This window comes from Cyprinus carpio, chromosome B14 (genome assembly GCF_018340385.1).
Source record: "Cyprinus carpio isolate SPL01 chromosome B14, ASM1834038v1, whole genome shotgun sequence".
In the NCBI taxonomy this organism is placed as follows: Eukaryota; Metazoa; Chordata; class Actinopteri; order Cypriniformes; family Cyprinidae; genus Cyprinus; species Cyprinus carpio.
This window is the reverse complement of record NC_056610.1, coordinates 26,547,126-26,566,090: the sequence shown is the minus strand read 5'-3', so window position 1 is coordinate 26,566,090 and position 18,965 is coordinate 26,547,126. Positions and strand designations below refer to the sequence as shown.

The 18,965-nt window shown below is 36.2% G+C and overlaps 3 protein-coding genes across 3 annotated transcripts; 1 reads left to right on the top strand and 2 right to left on the bottom strand.

Moving 5' to 3' along the window:
- Positions 1-12,030: 12,030 nt before the first annotated feature.
- si:dkey-109l4.3 (uncharacterized protein LOC559137 homolog) lies at positions 12,031-14,140 on the bottom strand. The gene is made up of 4 exons (XM_042738784.1): positions 13,720-14,140; positions 12,960-13,151; positions 12,729-12,811; positions 12,031-12,621 (listed from the first exon to the last, which is right to left on the bottom strand). Exons 1-4 carry the CDS (start codon positions 13,901-13,903, stop codon positions 12,583-12,585), a joined length of 498 nt encoding a protein of 165 aa, XP_042594718.1. The 5' UTR covers positions 13,904-14,140; the 3' UTR covers positions 12,031-12,582.
- Positions 14,141-14,354: 214 nt separating this feature from the next.
- On the top strand, positions 14,355-15,579 carry LOC109102382 (mitochondrial import receptor subunit TOM5 homolog). The gene is made up of 2 exons (XM_019115732.2): positions 14,355-14,579; positions 14,875-15,579. The coding sequence occupies exons 1-2, from the start codon at positions 14,459-14,461 to the stop codon at positions 14,907-14,909; spliced, it is 156 nt and encodes a 51-aa protein (XP_018971277.1). The 5' UTR covers positions 14,355-14,458; the 3' UTR covers positions 14,910-15,579.
- LOC122139672 (glyoxylate reductase/hydroxypyruvate reductase-like) lies at positions 15,398-18,933 on the bottom strand. Its single transcript, XM_042738782.1, has 9 exons — positions 18,779-18,933; positions 18,291-18,421; positions 18,129-18,201; positions 17,879-17,995; positions 17,369-17,457; positions 16,564-16,665; positions 16,183-16,318; positions 15,926-16,056; positions 15,398-15,830 (listed from the first exon to the last, which is right to left on the bottom strand). The coding sequence occupies exons 1-9, from the start codon at positions 18,862-18,864 to the stop codon at positions 15,709-15,711; spliced, it is 987 nt and encodes a 328-aa protein (XP_042594716.1). The 5' UTR covers positions 18,865-18,933; the 3' UTR covers positions 15,398-15,708.
- Between the last annotated feature and the right edge of the window lie 32 nt (positions 18,934-18,965).

Here is an 18,965-nt window from a genome sequence, read left to right as displayed (position 1 = left end):
TGTTTATTGCAAAAAAAAATGTTTTGTTGTAATTCCATTTTTGTACACTAGTTGGGAAATATGAGGCTGTTTAGGTAGCATACTGTATGTGTAAAATTATAATTATTATTATTTTTTTTTTATTATTTTTTTTTTTGTAGATGCTTTTATAGAACAGCTTTGTACACAGAGATTTATTGATGGAGAACACCTCTACTATTCCTATACTTCAGCATAACCTTTTGAAGCTGGCATTCTCTTTTTTGTATTTGACGAGCTATTTCACAATAGAGAAGAAACTGAGCTTGGAAGCAAACAGTGGATATTGGACAGTGAAGTCCATATGCCTTAACAATGGGAAAACCTTTGCTGTGTTTTCATTCAAGCTCTGCATGAAAACACCATTAAACTATATCCAAGACCCTGCAGATCACCTCACAGTCAAATGTACATTGTGGGTAATCTTCAAAACTGAGGCAGACAAGAACTTGCCCACATTGTTTTTAAGTGTGATACTCAACCAAAGCAAGACACAAAAGAGGAGTTAGACAAACAGGATCTGTGAAGTTTCTTTCTCAAGTGTATATGACAGTCTCAAGATGTGTAAGACCTGGAGAGCTGATTTGGGGTCACTGATTTATTAATTTTTTTTTCATCAAGGAAGCATTAAATTGATCAAAAGTGACAGTAAATACATTTATATTGTTACAAAAGATTTATATTTCAAATAAATATTTTGAACTTTCTATTCATCAAAGAAAAAGTGTCACAAAAATATTAAGCAGCACAACTGATTTCAATACTAATAATAAGAAATGTTTTTTGAGCGTCTCAGAATAATTTCTGAAGAATGATATGACCCTGAAGACTAAATGAGCATTACTAATCTGGTTTGCCAAAAACAGTTTAAATATGAAAATAGAAAACAGTAATTTTTATTTGTAATACTTTTTACTGTAATTTCGATCAAATCAGTGCAGCCTTGGTGAGCATAAGAGAATATCCCAAATTTTTTAACAGTTGTGCATGTGGATGTAAAAAATCACTTGTTTTTGAATAAAAAATCACCTGCCAACCGTTAACCAAATTGCATCTGTACACAAACACAAATCTTTCTCAAAGGCAAAATTGCAGCAATTTTCATAGTGTTGGTTAAAATGAAGAGCCAGGTGAGAGGGAAAAAATATAGAGCTTTTCCAGGAGAAAAGCAGAGCTACAATAGAACTTTGATATTCTGGATCAATAACTTGAAACAAGCTGGCATCTCAGCACCACTCTCGGCAGAAGCATAATGGGCAATTTACGGATTTGTTATTTTTTAGTCTTCTTCCTGTTTTTCTTACCTTAAGTAAAAAGTATTTCTTCCCTGTGAAGTGTCCGACATTATGTAGCTGTTTTCCTTGCTAAAGTTTTGAGTCAGAAGATTCTTTTTTGATTTCCTGTAAATGGACAAAGACAGCTGCAGACATAGCATAAGAGACGTCGTCAACAGCATGTGCACTTATCTGCAATAACTGACAGGCACTCCATTTTCCACTTCATCCATATGCTCAAGCACACTGACTAAAACGAATGCAGCATCTGTTATTTACAAGCACGTATTTTGTGTTGTTAGCCAGCGAGTCAAATAAGAGAAAGCTAGAAGCTGTGGTTTAATTTGTCTGTCGTTCTGTGAAGTAGACTCTGTCACCATGCTGATACAGGCGGTAATGTTTCTTTGGGTCTTTCATCCTACGATTAGTGTCTTGGCAATCTGCAAAGTAACAATCTTCCCGGGGTTCTGTAGAACAAGGACGTTTAAAAACGGTCTATGATGTGAATGAGCTTGAGCGAACAGGAATGTTTTCTGAATGCTCACATTACCATGGCAATATAAAAGAATTCTTTCAAAAAGCCCACTGAGCAAAAAAGCTACGTATGACAGTATTATTATGACGATGAGTCATCAAAAGATTTAAAAGATGTCTGAGGACGTACTTTAAAGGAAGTAGAAGGTGACATCAAACAGCTTCCAAAACACCATTTTACTGAGCTTAGTATTAATATTTGTCATCAAGACTGTCATTGGCCTTGATGTTTTCGCTTTGCGATAAGAATTGGTATTATAATCATAATGATTATTTTAAGTGGTGTTCCTGAAGTAAAAACTGAAGAATGTTTTGCAAGCTTCACAAATCAAAACTAGTTTTTGCTCTTTTCTATACATTCTTTTCCAGTTAAAAGACTAAAAAACGAAATTTTCACAGGATATAGGAGTTGCTCGCTTGACGAATAGAGTAACTTTGAATGTTGGCTTGAAAAAGCGGATTGATGGATGTCAATGTACAGAAGACATCACACATATGCTGCTAAAGCCAAACCATGCGCTATACTCTTCTGACTATAATTGCTGTTGACATGATACCCTCAGTGAACCAGCATCCGTGCCACTGAGTGACCAATCTCACAGCTCTAACCTTACCACTCTGATAACCTGTAGTGTATCAGATCCAACCCCAGGCCACTTTCTGTCCACAGCCATGGCCTAATATTACACGGCCCAATCTGTTAACCCGCAGCCGCTGACCAGGAAGCCTGATTTGAAACGTAATGAAAAAGTGATAAGAGTTCTTTATTATATCTCCACTGGCTGTTACCACTCAGAAGAGCCCCAGCATAATTAATGACAAGAGGAGAGATGAAACAGAGGGGGCGAGAAAAGGGAAAAAGAGAGAGTTTATCAGAAGGATGAGTTTTGCTAATCTTCCACAAATTGACAGTGAGCCACAATTGGCCTAACACTGAGAAATGGACATAATCAGGAGACAGACAACTTAATGTGTTGTGTGCATTATTCTTTAGTTGTCTCCCATTTTCATCTTCTGTACATGCTTGACTCAGCCGATGATAGATCTTAGATTAAAGGAATATTCTGGGTTTGGTACAAATAAAGCTCAATCGACAGCATTTTGTCACTTACAATGGAAGTAAATGGAAAAAAAAAAAAAAACTTAGACTCGTTCCAATTATCCTTAAAAAAGCAAAAATGTGACCCACAAACAAAGTAAATAAATCAAATTAGAGATTTAAAAGCAGAAACTTCTTGTGAAGTATATCATTTTATAAAAGCACTTTAATTCTGGTAAAATTGGTGTATTATTTGAAGCAGTTTTAAAAAATTTAAGTTTATAGCCTTCCATTGTCGTAACTCGTCACAAAGTTGTCAATTGAATAACTTCAACTTCTGGTAGGTAAGTTAGTGATTTTTTTCCCACACTAAAATCATATTAACCTGCATATTGTTTGTATCTTGTAGCTATACTATTGAAACACTGAATATTTTAAATTGGCCCCATTTATTATCCCATAAATGCTGTAGACTGAGTTTAACTTATACTAAACTCAGAATATTCCTATGAAAGAGAGGGCTAATACTGTCTTTTTTGTGTTAGTGTGTCGCTTTTAAGTGCCAAGTGGAATATCCTGTGGCACAATGAGAGCAAAATTTAGAGACAGCTGTCAGGAGAAAGCACTGTGCAAGCAGGTTTTTTCTCAAATCTTTTGGGAACCATTTGAATATGACAGTTAGCCACAGGGCACGGCAAAACCTTTTCCTAACCTACAGAGAAGTAAACGCACACTAGTCACACCATGTTGTTTCCTCTCTTGATATTTTTTGCATAAACATGTCCGCAGGCTTCTGGTTCTTTCAGAAGCCCTTGTTGAATCATACAACCGGTTATCACGACCCCTATCTTCCCCCCGTCCAGGCATGGGTTTTATATGGAGCCAGGTGAGCGTGTGACCAAGGGCTCTTTGAACCCCTGTTGACATGGCTCATATAGTCTTATCATAACTGAAGGGACTTAATGTCTGAATTATGACTTACTGAGGCTGAAAATGCCTTCCCTGGGGAAAATTTCCCATAAGGCTTTGCAAGATACTCACACAATCATGCAGAAAGTATCTCTTTTTGTGTCACACGCACCTTTGGAAAGCCTTTGGATATGTGTGATAACTGTTATCATATGAGACAAGCTGCTTCAAATGTGCTAGGAATACAAGTGAATCTGTACAAACCAGTTCTGGAGAGTATCAAAACAAACTTACAGCAATGGTAGTCGGTTATAAACATTTTTTTTCTTCCTATTTTTTCTCTGTGACAATAGTTGTGCTGTTTTTCAACGCACATTTACCATTCAGTAAACGGAGGCAATAAACTAGCATTCTTCTCTCTCATATGTTCCAGTAATAAGGCCTGATTCATTCATCAGATGGTTCATGTTAACTAATTTATTTGTTCCAAGTTTTTACTTTGTTTTAAATAAGATTAATATTTAAAACAATATACACTATCGTTCAAAGGTTTGGGGTCAGTGTACAGTATTTATGTTGGTATTCATGCATTAAATTGATTAAAAGTGACAGTAAATATATTTATAATGCTACAAAATATTCGATTTTAAAGTATACATGCAGCCTTTACGAGCATTAGATTTCTTTCAAAAACATAAACATTTTACAGACCCCAAATTTTTCTCAGTAAAAATATTTCTAAAGGTGCTGTTGACATGGAATTTTCACCCGCTGTCGGTAACATCCCAAGTAATCCATACATACAAAGAAAGCAAAATAAATAAGAAATCCTGCCCCTTGTTAATATTAGCTGGTTTCGTCTCAACTGATGGCCTATAAAAAGGTGTCTCATGACCAATGTGTCACACAAGAAACATTTCATGATGGGTAAAAGCAAAAAGCTTTCTCAAGACCTTCGCAACCTTATTGCTGCAAAACATACTGATGGCATTAGTTACAGAAGGATTTCTATACTTCTGAATGTTCCAGTGAGTACTGTTGGGGCCATAACCCGGAAGTGGAAAAAACATAATTTCACTATAAACTGGCCATATATTAGCATAGTATTAATTATAAATGATAATTAGATGTGTTCATTACCTGTCTAGTGATGTGTGTTTATGTTGAAATATACTAAAAAACGGTCTGTCGTTTCAAATCTTCTATCGCGTGTCACTTATATTTATTGAGTTGATTCCTGTGGTTTATGTTTCATGCTTCATAATTGTGAAGTTATTTCTGGCAAGGGAGCATAGTGAGTGCCAATGCTCCCTTGTTTTTGCAGTGAACTGTGGGATTTTTCAGGGTGCGAACGTTTCAGTACACTGGAAGGATTTCGCAAGACTTTAGAGGCTGACTGATGCCCTGATTGAGAGGCACTCTAAGAAGAAGAAGAAGAAGAAGAGGAAGAGGAAGAGGAAGAGGAGAGAAGTGAAGAGGAGATAAGTCATGATCAAACATGGCGTTAAGAACAATGATGTTTTTAAATATGAGTATTAAAAACCAAAAACATGGTTTCTTGTGTTAAAATTGCATTTTTTGAACTACTGTAAAGTAAACTGTTTAAGGTATTGACCCAGATATTATAGTATATTTGTGATTTTGTTGTAAAAATGTTTATTTATAGCCACTGGGGAGCTCCAGTAAGCACACGTGCGTCTACAAAGTGGATTGCTGCATTCACACCCTATCATAAATTTCATTATTCTCACTTCTAAAGTCGTGATTGCAAGCTCGTTATTTTTTAACTAGGAAAACTTACGTACGTTAATTCAGATGGCTTGTGACTTTAGCATTTTATATGTTCTAAATCATATTCATAGTTAAAGACGTTTAATAAATGTTTATGTAATATCTGACAGAAACATCTTCGACAAGTATTGCAGAAGAGACCATCACAACATGATGTGTGTGTGCTATTAGCTATGTAGTATAATTCACTGTTGTCAACACTGCTAATGTAATGTAAAAAAAAACAATACTATTTTAAACATTTCAAGAAATTAAAGTTATATATAAGCTATCAAATGTATTTGTTTATTAGTACTGTTGACAAATTGAGTAGCAAATGTTATTGGATAAAACACATCAGCAGCTGCCTCAACATTTAAATGATCTCAAATGTCCAGCAACCGGTGTGAGCACTGAGGACGGAGAGCCCACAGCAACATCTTGGAAGTGGGGCCATGGATGAGGCATTTGGGGGCAGACCCTCCATCGCTTCCATATTGCCTCATCTGGCCCAGATGTTGCTGTAGCCTCTACATCCTCAGTGAGCCCAACCCCAGACACACCAAGGGAATCAAGGAAAGAACCCAGAAATCTATTGAGAATCTGATCAGGGAGATGTAGGAGAGGGAATTGGCAAGAGAGCAGGAAGCAGTCGAAAGGGAGGAGAAAAGAAGGAGAGAAATGGAGGAGAAGAAGGACAGATCAAAACCTGTCACCTTAGGTTCGAATCCAAAGTGAAGCATGTATATAATTATAATAAATATTGAAAGTTGTGTTTTTTTTGTTCTTCTCTTGTAATGTGTTGTAACATTTCTCTGACAACTGAATGAACTCTTATTTCATTTAAAAAATTCATACTAATAAAAGACATCAAGCCACAACGCTTGGCATTTTTTACATATAAAGATTTTTATTTAAATATATTAATTGTTCTGCTGCATTAAGTCCACTTTTATACTTTGTGGGAGTTAGGTTAAGACAGATGTGCCATTGTGTGGTTTGTTCCCGACCCTGTTGATCAAAAGCATATTCGGGTCTCGAAACACTTGTGAAATGCCCCGAAGCTTTGATTCGACTTAGTCACTTGACATGGGTGTTTCGAATCACAATTTGGAGCAGTGTTTTGAAACATCTGTGCTTCGGGATCTCGACACCGTGTCTAAGTCACATGTCAGCCATCCCGAGTACCTACTCTTTTAGCATCCGACAAGTAAGTACTTAATGAAATTACCTGCTCAGAGAGTATGTGGTTTCGAATGCTGCCATCATCCACTACCATCCAGCTCTAACTGTGTAGCAATCCATTCACTGGCTAATGCACTGACTGGTTAAAAGATTCTGACTGTGACAGGATTTTCAGCAGATGGCAGTTACACTGCATTTGTGCAGCAGTGCATGGAGGAGCTGCAGGGTCTTGGATAATGGCTGATGGCGAGTGCCAAACACCGCTAGTCTGGCACAGACGAGGTGCCGGTGTGATCTCAATCATAGCACAGGACAGCTGGCCCTGACTAGACAAGCACAGATGCCTGTAAGCACTGATCTGATGTCACATCAGACTGAAGCTCTTACAGCTGGCCTCTGCATCCATGTGGAGCTCATTTCGGGCATTAACTCCACTGCATAATACCTCCATCATAGACAGGATAGGCTTTAGGTAATGTATCTCTAAATAAGATTTATGGTCCCTCAATCAACTCCTGTGTAACATGCCAAATAAAACCTGCTTGCTAAGTTAAAAAGTGAAGTGTTAAAAGGTTAAAGTATACCTTCTTGATATGCAGAGATAATGATATGCCATCTGTATGTTGATTTCCCTGCAAAGTGTAATCACTGTGGTTTGTGAAAATCTTTGCTTTGTTTGTTTGATAATCCTGACCAGCAACACCACCTCAGCCAATGGGGTGAGTTAGGGGCGGGGCTTTCTGTTTGTCTAACCAATAGCAGAGGGAAGGAGTATACAGGAAACATGCTCATCATTGCATGGAAAAGGTGTAACAGGAGAACAGACATATCTTTTGGATTATAATAGGAGAAATATATTTCAAATTGAATCTAATTCATTCAACTTTACGTAACTTTATTTACGTATAGCTATATATACTAAATAGCAAATCAAAATGTGCTATATATTTTAACTACATTATCACACCGCACTATACTGTATAAATTCAGATTAATAAATATAATCAATTTCATGTGCATGTACCTAAGTAAAACAATATATCCTGTATAGCAAATCCCAACTGATTACTTTCTTGTTGTAAATGTAAACTGTATTATCACCCAGCTCTGCTAAATGTGACTAATATAATTATAAACATTAACATTATGATTTTCTGTAAAGCCTCTTTGAAGCCATGTGCATTTAAAAAAAAAAACAGTATACAAATAAAATTGACTTGACTTGAAATTATTTGACATTTTCCATATTGTGAGTGATGTACATGCAAGTGAAATTGGGTGGGAACTTTAGATAGAAGCAGATCTGAATGTGAACTTGTAGTTGCTTGTGAGAAAAAGGGCAGGGTTTATCCGAATTAAATGGATTGGAGATGATGGAAAATTGATTATTGATGACTGAAAAATTTTTATCAAAATTGCATTAATTTTTTTTTTTTTAATTAAACACATGTATGTATGAATCGCTCTCAATAAGATGTGAACTTATGAGAATATATAATTTTTTTTATTTAATGCCGACTATTAGCTTGGGTAGTAACTTGATTACATATAATCTGGATCACATAATCAGATTCCAAAAATTGAGCTTCAGCTACTGATGAAAACATTCATTTTTATTTGAATTAGTAGATTATTTAACCATGTATTTCTATAGCTTTGGAAGGCTTTTGTCTTTCAAACACATTAAATTGCACAAATTCATGGTCATTTACATAATGCAGGCCTTCCCAAAATATTTTGTCATCTGAACATCTTTCATCTAATATATTTAGTTGAAGTACCCTGAGATTTTAAAATAATTATTTTAATAATAATAAATATTAAATTTGCATGTTCACGGTTCTCTTTTGGTTAATTATCACATGATATGCATGTAAACAAAAAAAAAAATATTTTTTCTTTCTTTTTTTTTTGATTGATGTTATTTTAATTTTACATTTTTATCATCTAATTATTAGCTTTTCAGTAAACTAACAAACTCCAGTTTTGGAAACCTTGACATAGCATAATGTTTAATGCACTTCATGTTGTTAATTACAACGAATGGAATATATTTTCTTAGTATTTTTATTTTTATATCAATATGGTACACAATTATCAATGTGATAAATAACTTAGGTCAAAAGTAATCAAAAAGTAGTCTGATTACATTACCTAAAATGTGTAAAGTAATGGATTAAGTTCTAACTACAATTTTTGTCATGTCATTTGGAACGCTAGTGTCAATCAACAATCGTGGGAGGGGCATGGATCTGTGTGACGTCACACAGACAGGCATCAGAGAATGGCTTGATATGGGAAAGGGGAAATTATTTAATGAGATAAAAAAAAAGAAAACACTGGGTGGGTGGATATTTATCATTATAGGGTGGTTATGTACACAAACTGCCAACACACGTTTCAGTTCAAACAACTTGTAAAAATGCATGTCGCATCCGAGGACCCCTTTAACAGTTATTGATTCAGCTATTTAACCTTTAAATTACATACTTGTGGATTCGAGAAATCATATGACTACCATAAGTTTTAGTTTATAAACTGTTTTTTATTACTGAGTTCAAGTTAAGGACAAAGAAACACATAATTTGTTAGTATTCTCTTATGTGCAACTAACCAAAATGTGAGCCTGCAGTCTGAATAACCATAAAGGCATGTTGCCATAGACATATAAGCCATTATCATAATAATTGCCATTATCGCAATAGCAATATCCTCTTTAATGGAGTATTAGCTGGATAAATAGGCAGTGTTCAATTCAAAATGATTTACATCTCAATTTAACTAAACATATACCCACATCGAATGTTTCAGTGCAAAATCAGAGTTTAGCTGGTGACCACGTAGAAGCTTTTGAATTGAGAAGATCTCATCCCCACTAAACATGCCGACTCACTCTCTCAGGCAGTGATAAAGAGCTCATTTTCTCATCTCCACACCAGCACTCGGTATCTGTCAGAGCCAACCAGGCCTCATTTAATCAGATTCTCAGTTAGAAAGGAAGAAACTCAGGGTTAGGGCTGTCCAATGCCCCTCGCCAGCTGAAACAGAGGATGAGAGAGCTAGCTGTCTATGACAGAAAGCTAAATACTCTTTCCTCACTGGAGGCACACAGGCATCTGCTGTCTTTAATGAAGCGTGCATACTGATTTAATCCCACCTGAGAGGAGTTAGGGGCTGGAAAAAACTCCTGTTTTGGGTTTCAGTAGGGGGTAGATATCCCCGCCTTTTTGTTAGATATATAACAGTGAATTTAAAAAAAATAAAAAATAGGTCAAGCTTGATACTTGTGTTGAGAGTTTTCTCTCTTGAGACAATAACAACAAACAGGTGAAGGTGTTTTTTGTCTTTTGTTTATATAGTGCATTGTGTACTACAGGGTGCAAGGTGCCATACATGTGGTTTGATATCCAGACTTTGAATTTGATGTTTAGGTTAACAGCTCTGTTAAAGCATCAGGGCAGATGGCTTGTGTTACGCTGCAGTCTAGTGTTCAAAGAGATGAACTACACCTGTTTAGATCATAATGTAAATGCAAGTATGATGAAAGCTTTTGAGTTTGCATGTGTAAACACTCCTCTCATTTTCTTTAGCAAATGTAAAAATCTTCTAAATGTACTAGATAAAAATTACATTATTTATGAATGATTATCCATAATATTATCTATAATAATTATTACATTAAATTGTCGATTATTATGACATTTAGAACATGTATTGACATAGACATTTTATATTGAATGGGTGATTTCAGTCATCATTGTCAGTTCTATATCAAATTTAAATTCCTCTTAAAGTTCATCTTAATTTTTAGCATTAATGGTGCTGTTTTCACTTATGTGCTTAGCTCTAAAAGTAACAAATCATTTAGACTGGTGCCAATAAGGTCTCTTTGCACCAAATTGCAAGTGAATCTTGGCTGCCAGCTGTGTTTATAACCCTTCTGTGAGCCATAATAACTGGAACATTCACCATCAGCCAGTTGCTTTTAAATCGAATAGAGTTACTGCACTTTCAAAATTACCATTAAAGCTGAGCAGTTCGGTTAAAAGACTAATTTAAAACATTAATAGCCATTGTACACACTGTATAATTTGTATAATACAATTTTGAATGGCGTTTTGAGTAATAAAGCCCTAATTTACTCCTTTTTGAAAAAGGAATAGCTTATAATCTGTCTTGCGTAAGATATTACATTCACTCATTCACCTCATGAAAAGGCATGACGAACAAATAAACTGCAACCAGTCTCTCCACTCCATCTTATTTTTCCAGTCTGACAGCAGGCCTCTGACTCACACAAGATCTACGTAATGAATGATCTATAGAGAGCTACCCGCTGAGACTGATGGAGGAGGGGGAGTGTGAACAGCCTCTAGACTGAACTGAAGTCTATACTTGAGCAAACTTTACCAAGGGCGAGCATTTTTAAGAGTAACGGAACAATGATATTATTAGCCTCTTGCCCTTTCCAATTTCAAATTCAATTTTGTAACATTTCACCATTTTTAGATGTATAAACAGTGAGAGATGAGAAGGGAAAAGATACAGAGGAAGAATAGGACCAGAAAATGATACGCAATGGACTCAAAGCAATAGTTCACCCAAAAAGGGAAATTGGCTTAAAATGTCCTCACCCTCAGGCCATTCAAGATGAGTAAGTGGAGTTTGTTTCTTCACTGGAACAGATTTGGAGAAATTTAGTATTAAATCACTTGCTTGCCAGTGGATCCTTTGCAATAAATGGGTGCTGTCAGAATGAGAATCCAAACAGCTGATAAAAAACATTACAACATGACATGTAAAGTGAAAAGATGCGTGTTTGTGAGAAACATCCATCTCAAAGGGGTTTGAACATTAAACTGTCACTTCTGGACAAAATACCAGTCCATAATCCATAATAACACTTCTTCCAGTACTATTTTGGCTTGTAAACAGATCATTATCTCACCATATAAATCAACATAATCAAAAAAGGACTCATATTCTAGTCTGAAGCAATGGTTTGAAGTTAAAAATGTCTAAATGACGGATTTGTTATTACAAAAACATAAAAACACATTTTTGATGAATTTGTTTCTTACAAACACACAGCTATAATTAATGATGAACTAGAGTTGTGTAGATTACTTGGATTGTGAGATGTTTATCAAACTCTCATTCTAACGGCACCCATTCACTGCACATCATCCATTGGTGAAGAAGTGTTGAAATACTAAATCTCTCCAAATCTGTTCCCATAAAGATACACTCATTTACATGCTACACAAAATGTCAACAAACTTCATTTTTAAAGAAACAGCAACAGATTGAATGGATTTATTCTTCCATTTTATAGTAAAAAAAAAATATAAAAAGTCACTAAAAAGCAAAGCTTAAACACATACAACAGCAATATAGCTGTACAAACATTTTTAGAGTACAAATTATGTGCACAAAATCAGCAACAAGCTTGAAAGGCATCTAAAATACAGTGTTTTCATGTCATGTTTTGGTTCACAGCAATAACAGAGGCTTCAAGATCGCTTACAATATTGTTTGTCATGCAAAACAAATCAGTATCCACATTTATGGAACATAATGTCATTGCTTAACTAAATACACTTTTTAGATATCAAACATGGCTGATATCTTTGATCGTTGACTAACTGTGAAAGTGCAGTAACAGCAGAGAACAGAAATGCACTAATGTGTCAAAAAGGCACATACTGTATATTTCAACTGATTATCACATTATGTAAAATGATGTTTAAAAAAGACATTGTAACAAAGAAGAGGAATGTCTAGGCTACACTAAATAAAATACGATTGGTCTATGCTTTTTAGTTTAGATGGCACTGTGTGTACTCAGAATCCTCAGAGACAATCAAGAGTGCTAACGACTTCCTGGAACACCTACAGAATAAAGAAGAAAAATACACATTTATGACGAGAAGACACAAACTGTCATACCTTAATGCATAGACTTAATGCATTTTTATATTATTAAATAGTAAACTCACTTGTAAGTTTGTGAACAAGTAAGAAAGTGCAATGAAAAGCTTTCGCTCACGTTCACTATATCGCCAGCAATGGATCGCTTGACCTGCATAATCAAAAAGAGATTCCCTTATTAGAGGTTTTAAATACCTGATTACTAGAAAAGATGTCCGCAGGCGATGCAGACTTTAAATAACCAGGCTACTTTAATAATTCATTCCTTCATATTGTTCAAACAAACTAATGAGGACTACCTTGGACTTTCTGTTGAAATCCACCTGCTGCATTGCCAATGCAGAAGCAGCCCTGCTCAAAGCTGATCTGATCATATTTTTCAATGTTGGCTAACAAAGTGCCATTTACAGGCAGGTATAAAGTGCTGCCATTGGGCTCCCAGCTTTCAGAGTAGAACACACCTCTCTGGCCATCAATCAAGACAAAACCACCTAGAAGTAATTCACAGGAGTCAATGAATTACAATTTTGTCCTAATACAAATGTTATCAATATAGTAAATACGCAAATCCTAACGAATGTAGCCATAAACAAGGCAACTGGAACTGCTAAATGACAGACTGATGTTTGTTTAGGTTAATAATTTAAAATACTTCATGCATATTGTATCAGCAATTGTAGAAAATCAAAATGAGATGCACAGCAAAGTATTTACTGCAAACTATTAGTTACACACAAGGAATTTGTTTTAGCTTCTGTGTAGCTTCTAGTCAAATAAATAAAAAAAAAATACAAAAAGAAAATGAACAGTAATACAATTATTGACAAAATGGTCTATATTGATGCAGTACAGCAAGGATAAGGGACATAATAGTGTAATAATGTGTATAAGGGACAGGATATATTGAATTCTTATAATTTTTTATTATGTTTTTATTAGTACATTTACATTTAATATGATTTATTCTCAAAGACTTTGAGACCCGAGCTCAAAATCTCATTTGTATTAAATCCTGCAAATTATTCTACGGCTATGTCCTGAACCAAGAGCCATACTTACGTTTCCTCAAGCTCTCTTTGGAGGGAAAACCCTTAGGACCATCCTCTTCGTGGCCATTTACCGTATTCACATCATTTCGTTTACGTTTGCTGGGTAAACAGATGGGCGACGTCTCAGTGAATCCATTAACCCATTTCAGATGTGTCTGACAAGCGTTACTGGACTGCAGTCCATTGTGCTCCATGATTCACTAAATACACTAATGTGGACTTTTTGTTGGTAAATTACATGCAGCTACAATCTTTTTTATGTTTTTTAAAAGACTTCAGTGCCACATGATACCTAATAAACGCCAGAATATCTGTGATAATGTCTGTATAAATAATTAAAATCAATAAATGTTTTAATTTTGTAGCCTATACACAGCACAAGTAACGTTAGAAGCAATTCACAACAAGCGCGCACAAAAAAACTCAAAACAATGAACTGTGACACGAAGCGTATTGCCTGACTAAAATGACCAATTTTAAACGTATTTTTTCTTAAATGTATTTCTAAAAACTCGTAGTATATATTCACCTTGAGATATCGTGAAATGTTATTAGGAGCGTATTATTTTTAATCATGTATTGATCGTGATAATACCCGACTTAATATCAGGCACAATGTAGTAGGCTAATGACGAGGGTCCTAGAAGCAGGTCCAACGTGACGTATTTCCCTTCTCGCATGCCTTTTGGATTGAATGTGACTTGGAGCGATCATTTGAGGCACATATAATCCTTGATTTCATCTTAAACATGCTTAAAATCGAGGGACTTGGGCCGAAGATGGACCCGGAGGAGATGAAGAAAAAAATGCGCGAGGATGTCATCACGTCTGTTCGCAACTTTTTGATTTATGTTGCGCTTCTTCGAGTCAGTGAGTATCCAGGCGCCTCATGCATGTATGTGCGCGTGTGATCGATTTAAAACTGACGTTATCTCACTCCGAGGTTTTTTTTATTAGTATTTTTAGTTTCTGGAGGCACAGTGTGAGGTGTGTTAACTGATAATCTATCCAGCTTCTTATCATCTGAGTGGAGTCTCTATGGCTATGAATGATAGAGATCATCTTTAAAGTTGGAGCATGTTCAGCTCTGTCAAACAGAGCAACGTCTCTTAATGTCAATTAAAAGGTTTATGATGGGTATAATAAGCTGATTTTTGTTTTTCAGCACCTTATGTTTTGAAGAAGCTTGACAGCATATGAAACTTCACTGGATAGAGAAACATTCCCTGAGAGATGCGCATGCAGGACATGGACGAGGCTGCAGTTAATGAAGAGATGGTGTAACTTTGTGTCATTTATTTTATTTAATATTTTTAACTGGATGCAGTGGAATGTACTTGATTTGTACTCATTTGAAAACTATGTTAAACGAGATGTCTACCAGAATGTTATCACGATGGTCTATGATCAGTTATTCCCAGTGAGTTGTCAAGACTTAAACTTGGATTGGATTTATAACATTTACTTTGCTTTAATGTAAATTTAAAATCCCGGTAGTTTCCATTTATACATTTGGTTTCATTATAAATGTGTAATGAGGGTAAAAACTAAACATGCTATGGACATTGTAAGTTTTCAACGAAATCAATGTAATGACAATGACATTCATATCCTGATGTCTTGAAAACCTGGTTCAACTGTTTCCCCAACAAAAGCTGTGTTTCTCCAAGAGATGTCAAATACAGGAGTTTCAATAAATCCTTTATTGTCACAAATTAAATCCCTATAACATTGATTCTACTTTAGCTTGGAGTGTAAAAGGACATTTGAGTGTTGACTTTGAATGTGCAATATCACAGTAGAACATGTGCATGTTAACATATCAAATTGTGTCATCTTGTTCCAGTCATGATTAAAATTATCTATGTGAGATGATTGTAATGCATGTTTTATCCCTTCTAATCTCATGTAGTTAATGCAGTGCATTTAATAGTTAGATTTACGCTACTGACGTCTCCATTCATATAATGACAAAATACAGTATCTATGTTTCAGAGCATTACAGTTTCAGCTCACTGGGCATTTCAGAGCCTGTCAGGCCGGCCAGCAAGTTATTTGCTGTCAGTGCACTCATGACACCGCGTGTGGAGTAGGTGGCACTGCCAATATGAGGGAGAACCACTGTAAGAAAGTAAGACTGGGTTAGACAAGGTTTTTCTACTAATACATGGATTTGCAATAGCACTATTGATATTTAAAAGCTGCTTTTCACTCACCACAGTTTTTAAGGGTCAGCAGTGGGTGGTTGGTGGGCAGAGGTTCAGGGGTTGTAACATCAAGCCCAGCTGCTGCAATCTGACCACTGCTGAGGGCTTCAAACAAGTCCTCTTGATTCACAACCGCCCCTCTAGAGAAAAGAGAAAACAGTCTTTTTCAGTTTAGTACTGATTTGAGGAGAACCCTGCAAAGTAGTAAAAGAAAAATATGTGAAACAATCAAACATGTTCCACTGCCTCTCTGCTTTGTTTTTCACCTGCTGGTGTTGATAAAGATTGAAGTTTTCTTCATCTTGCTGAAGAAGGTTTTGTCACAAAGGCTTTGAGTGTCAGGAGCCAAAGAACAGGACACCACCACAAAATCACTCTCTCTCACCAGAGTGTCTAAAGGCACTGAGTGAAGAATAAAAACAAAAAAGAGGCCATCATACAATCTTTTTATCCCCTCTAAATGGTTTTACTGCATCTGAATTCATAAACAGTAGTCAACATTTGAAGTGGATCAAAAAAGTTCATTAAAATTGTCCTAATACAAGAACGCATTTTGGTTTAAGGACAACTTTGATAAAGGTTTTGATCCACTTCAAATGTTGACTACTATATAGAGTTGCATCGGGCAATTTCTTGTCTTTTCTTACCATATTCCCCATCAACCTCTTGGGCCTGAGGTTTGGGTTGTCTGCCGGTGTACAGAAGTCTCTTCACTCCAAAAGGCTTTAGTCGCCTTGCAATAGCCAAACCTACAAATCGTCAATCAAACAAATTTATTTAAGCCTTGTTTACACTGTCAGTTATATGTGACCCAATTCTGATTCATTCATATGTGGAAATATATCAGATTTAAAGCAGAAAATTCACAAAGCAAATCACACAAAAACAGGCATCAGGCCTCATTCATATGTGGAAATATATCAGATTTAAAGCAGATACGTGCCAATGCAACTGTCACATAAACAGGCAGATCATATTATCTGAGGCCTTGTGTTCTGTACTTCATTAAAACTGCTGCAATTTGGTACTTCTCCGTGATATTATTCTCAGGAAGAAGCATGTGTGGATGCGGTAAATGACAACAACACAGGAAACATGGAGGAGATATGGCAAGTGTAAACATATAAATCAGATATGGGTCTCAATTGAAAGAACATGCAAACAGATGGTCAAAAAAATCAGATATGGGCATCAAGACCTGCAGTATAAACAAGGCATCAGAGTCAATGTAATTCTCCCTATAATGATTAAGTCTAAAGTATTAAAGCAATTATCCAGAGAGATCACACTACATATGGTAACAAGCTGCTTATGTGTAAAGAGACTTGTTTTCACTATGATTATCACTGAATTAGTCACTTTATTAAAATAACAGATGGTATACAAAATAGAGCAGATGCATAGGTACCTTATTTTAAAGTAGAGAGAAAAAATGAATAATTCATACTGTACCTATGCGGCCCAAACCAATCACCCCAACAGTACTGCCTGAAAGACCGTAGCCACACAGCCACAGAGGCTTCCATGTACTCCAGCCGCCACTGAGAGAGATGGGAAATATGCCAAAAAACTGGGATATTACAGGGATACTGACTCTTTGTTTTTAAAGATCATGCTAATTAAACATTAAAGGGCTAGTCCACCCAAAAATTCTTATCATTTACTCACCCTCGTGTCTTTTTTTTTCTTCTGAGGATCACATATTAAGATATTTCAAGTAACATTCAGTTTCCACTGGCTGACATTATGTTTTGTCCAAACAATGGAAGTCAAGAAGAAACCAAAACTGTTTAGTTACCAACATACTTCTGAATATCTTCTGCTCTCCTCAGGAGAAAGTGTATAAATAAAAACAAGATTTTCAGTTTTTGGATGGACTTTCCCTTTAAGACTGCTGAACATTTGGAACTGTGCAGAGCTGTGATATATGACATAATGTATTAGAAAAGGTGTTGGACTGACTTTTTCACTTCCTCTACACCCTCGGGAAGACGTCGGGCAGTGGCCAAGAGTAGAGCCACCGTCAGCTCAGCAGTAGCATCCGTCAAAACATCAGGAGTGTAGCCTACTCGTATCCCTCTGGGGTGAAGAACGATAGTACATCCGTTTAAATTGTATAAACGTCCTTCCTGTGATCCATCATCATCGATCCACTGTCCATTTTCTCACTTTCTGGGGTCAAATCTAATGGCTTAAAGAAACACAAACTTACCGTTTCTTTATCTCATCTATGGCAAGATGGTCAAATCCCACAGAGAGAGTGCTGATCACTTTCAAGTTGGGTCCTGGGAATATTTAAAGCGTGTTATCAGAATTACTAAATCAGTATCATCACCTGCAGTTGTTCTAAAGTGGAACAAGAGGTTTGCCTTACCAGCCGCATTCAAGACCTCAGCATCAATTTTGTCTGAGAGTAAACAGAGAAGCCCATGAGCATCTGCCACCCCCTTCAGGAGCTCTGCCCGGGGCACAGGCTCATCTGAGTCCCACACTGACAAATTACACCTGAACATAATGGATAATAGAGGCATTTAAATGAACAAAAACTGCTCCTAAAATGATTTTATTATTCTGCTACATTTGTTGTAAGGCTCGTGTCCTAACAGTGTGACATTCACAATTAGACTGCAAGCATGCAAGGTCACTGGTGAAACTTTAAAAGCAGGAAATGAATCCAAACTGTATCTTCCTCCAGAGTTCCTTGAGGTTCACACACATGCTGTTAATGAACACCGGGGCCACCGTAGTTTTGACACGAGCTACTTCATCTCAGTAACACTCCAGGGAAAGCATCTCAAGACATTTTATATACGCTAAATTCGCATATAATGCATGCATACAAGATCAAATAAAGTTTCGTACATCCCGGCTTTTTTGAGTATTTTCATGCCCTCCTGCGGAATGCGTCTCGTGACGAACACTTTCAGCATCTGCTGCGCGCTCATCATGCACAATTAAAGACTAAACGGATATGTTCACTACGAAAATGATAACAACAGAAATCCACAGACGCTTCGCTATTTACATGTGCTGAGCAGCTCTAAAGAGT

Coding starts and splice junctions, on each gene's coding strand:
- si:dkey-109l4.3 (XM_042738784.1), bottom strand. CDS start 13,903: ATGGAGCACAATGGACTGCAGTCCAGTAACGCTTGTCAGACACATCTG. Junction 13,152..13,719: donor CAAAGAGAGCTTGAGGAAAC/GTAAGTATGGCT, acceptor AATTACTTCTAG/GTGGTTTTGTCTTGATTGAT. Junction 12,812..12,959: donor ATTTCAACAGAAAGTCCAAG/GTAGTCCTCATT, acceptor TTGATTATGCAG/GTCAAGCGATCCATTGCTGG.
- LOC109102382 (XM_019115732.2), top strand. CDS start 14,459: ATGCTTAAAATCGAGGGACTTGGGCCGAAGATGGACCCGGAGGAGATG. Junction 14,580..14,874: donor TGTTGCGCTTCTTCGAGTCA/GTGAGTATCCAG, acceptor TTTGTTTTTCAG/CACCTTATGTTTTGAAGAAG.
- LOC122139672 (XM_042738782.1), bottom strand. CDS start 18,864: ATGATGAGCGCGCAGCAGATGCTGAAAGTGTTCGTCACGAGACGCATT. Junction 17,458..17,878: donor GGTGTAGAGGAAGTGAAAAA/GTCAGTCCAACA, acceptor CATCTCTCTCAG/TGGCGGCTGGAGTACATGGA. Junction 16,666..17,368: donor GATTGGTTTGGGCCGCATAG/GTACAGTATGAA, acceptor GACGATTTGTAG/GTTTGGCTATTGCAAGGCGA.